The 2,373-nt window shown below is 60.1% G+C and overlaps 1 protein-coding gene across 1 annotated transcript in view; it reads left to right on the top strand.

The window, feature by feature from the left end:
* LOC108803384 (ribonucleoprotein PTB-binding 1-like) overlaps positions 1-2,370 on the top strand; it is a gene marked incomplete at its 3' end in the record, with an annotated part of 12,087 nt that extends 9,717 nt beyond the window's left edge. Inside the window, exon 2 of the mRNA XM_018575227.1 lies at positions 1,946-2,370. Within this exon, the coding sequence (XP_018430729.1) occupies positions 1,946-2,370 (425 nt within the window). The remainder of the gene's footprint in view (positions 1-1,945) is intronic.
* Positions 2,371-2,373: the final 3 nt, after the last annotated feature.

Genomic DNA, 2,373 nt, shown 5'->3' with positions numbered 1-2,373 from the left:
TCTATTAATAGGAGGAGCCCCTCAATGCTCGGCTCTCGGGGGCACAGGCCGGGGCCCAACCCTTGGCAATGTGTTGTATCTGAGGTGTGGCCCTGGGGCCCTATGGTATGGAGGAGGAGGAGAGTGCTCATGGTCCATAGAGGAGGAAATGGTGAGAGTAGTACTTGGAACCCGGCAGCCGATCCATCATGTGACATTCCTAGATTGGACCTCCAACGTCCCTCTTACCCCTTCACCATGACTTGCTGGGGGCTCTCATGGAGGGGGAATAGCCGGGTGAGGGTTGTGATCCCTTCCATGGAGGGGGAATAGCCGGGTGAGGGTTGTGATCCCTTCCATGGAGGGGGAATAGCCGGGTGAGGGTTGTGATCCCTTCCATGGAGGGGGAATAGCCGGGTGAGGGTTGTGATCCCTTCCATGGAGGGGGAATAGCCGGGTGAGGGTTGTGATCCCTTCCATGGAGGGGGAATAGCCGGGTGAGGGTTGTGATCCCTTCCATGGAGGGGGAATAGCCGGGTGAGGGTTGTGATCCCTTCCATGGAGGGGGAATAGCCGGGTGAGGGTTGTGATCCCTTCCATGGAGGGGGAATAGCCGGGTGAGGGTTGTGATCCCTTCCATGGAGGGGGAATAGCCGGGTGAGGGTTGTGATCCCTTCCATGGAGGGGGAATAGCCGGGTGAGGGTTGTGATCCCTTCCATGGAGGGGGAATAGCCGGGTGAGGGTTGTGATCCCTTCCATGGAGGGGGAATAGCCGGGTGAGGGTTGTGATCCCTTCCATGGAGGGGGAATAGCCGGGTGAGGGTTGTGATCCCTTCCATGGAGGGGGAATAGCCGGGTGAGGGTTGTGATCCCTTCCATGGAGGGGGAATAGCCGGGTGAGGGTTGTGATCCCTTCCATGGAGGGGGAATAGCCGGGTGAGGGTTGTGATCCCTTCCATGGAGGGGGAATAGCCGGGTGAGGGTTGTGATCCCTTCCATGGAGGGGGAATAGCCGGGTGAGGGTTGTGATCCCTTCCATGGAGGGGGAATAGCCGGGTGAGGGTTGTGATCCCTTCCATGGAGGGGGAATAGCCGGGTGAGGGTTGTGATCCCTTCCATGGAGGGGGAATAGCCGGGTGAGGGTTGTGATCCCTTCCATGGAGGGGGAATAGCCGGGTGAGGGTTGTGATCCCTTCCATGGAGGGGGAATAGCCGGGTGAGGGTTGTGATCCCTTCCATGGAGGGGGAATAGCCGGGTGAGGGTTGTGATCCCTTCCATGGAGGGGGAATAGCCGGGTGAGGGTTGTGATCCCTTCCATGGAGGGGGAATAGCCGGGTGAGGGTTGTGATCCCTTCCATGGAGGGGGAATAGCCGGGTGAGGGTTGTGATCCCTTCCATGGAGGGGGAATAGCCGGGTGAGGGTTGTGATCCCTTCCATGGAGGGGGAATAGCCGGGTGAGGGTTGTGATCCCTTCCATGGAGGGGGAATAGCCGGGTGAGGGTTGTGATCCCTTCCATGGAGGGGGAATAGCCGGGTGAGGGTTGTGATCCCTTCCATGGAGGGGGAATAGCCGGGTGAGGGTTGTGATCCCTTCCATGGAGGGGGAATAGCCGGGTGAGGGTTGTGATCCCTTCCATGGAGGGGGAATAGCCGGGTGAGGGTTGTGATCCCTTCCATGGAGGGGGAATAGCCGGGTGAGGGTTGTGATCCCTTCCATGGAGGGGGAATAGCCGGGTGAGGGTTGTGATCCCTTCCATGGAGGGGGAATAGCCGGGTGAGGGTTGTGATCCCTTCCATGGAGGGGGAATAGCCGGGTGAGGGTTGTGATCCCTTCCATGGAGGGGGAATAGCCGGGTGAGGGTTGTGATCCCTTCCATGGAGGGGGAATAGCCGGGTGAGGGTTGTTCCCCGGGGTGAGACGCGCTTAGTAAGGGGTTCTCTCTCTCCGTTTTGTTCCCGGCAGCCTTTGTCACGTTGCTGAATGGAGAACAAGCCGAGTCTGCCATCCGGCGCTTTCACCGCACGGCGCTCCGTGACCGGGAGATCTCTGTGCAGCTGCAGCCCACCGACGCGTTGCTCTGCATCGCCAACCTGCCCCCCGGCTACACCCAGCAGCAGTTCGAGGACCTGGTCCGGCCGTTCGGCAATCTGGAGCGGTGTTTCCTGGTGTACAGCGCCGTTACCGGACATCCCAAGGGCTACGGCTTTGTGGAGTACATGAAGAAGGACTCGGCTTCCCGCGCCAAGTCAGACCTGCTGGGCCGGCAGCTGGGATCCCGTACGCTGTATGTTCATTGGTCGGATGTCACCCAGCTGACCTATGACCTGCTTCACTCCCACTGCCTGTGTGTGCAGCACCTGAAGGAGTGCGAGGTCACCGAGCTGAGGGCC

Source organism: Nanorana parkeri, unplaced genomic scaffold (assembly GCF_000935625.1).
Source record: "Nanorana parkeri isolate BGI_ZX_2015 unplaced genomic scaffold, ASM93562v1 scaffold3663, whole genome shotgun sequence".
Classification (NCBI taxonomy): Eukaryota; Metazoa; Chordata; class Amphibia; order Anura; family Dicroglossidae; genus Nanorana; species Nanorana parkeri.
Note: the sequence above shows the minus strand (reverse complement) of the source record. Positions and strands in the feature narration are given on the sequence as shown.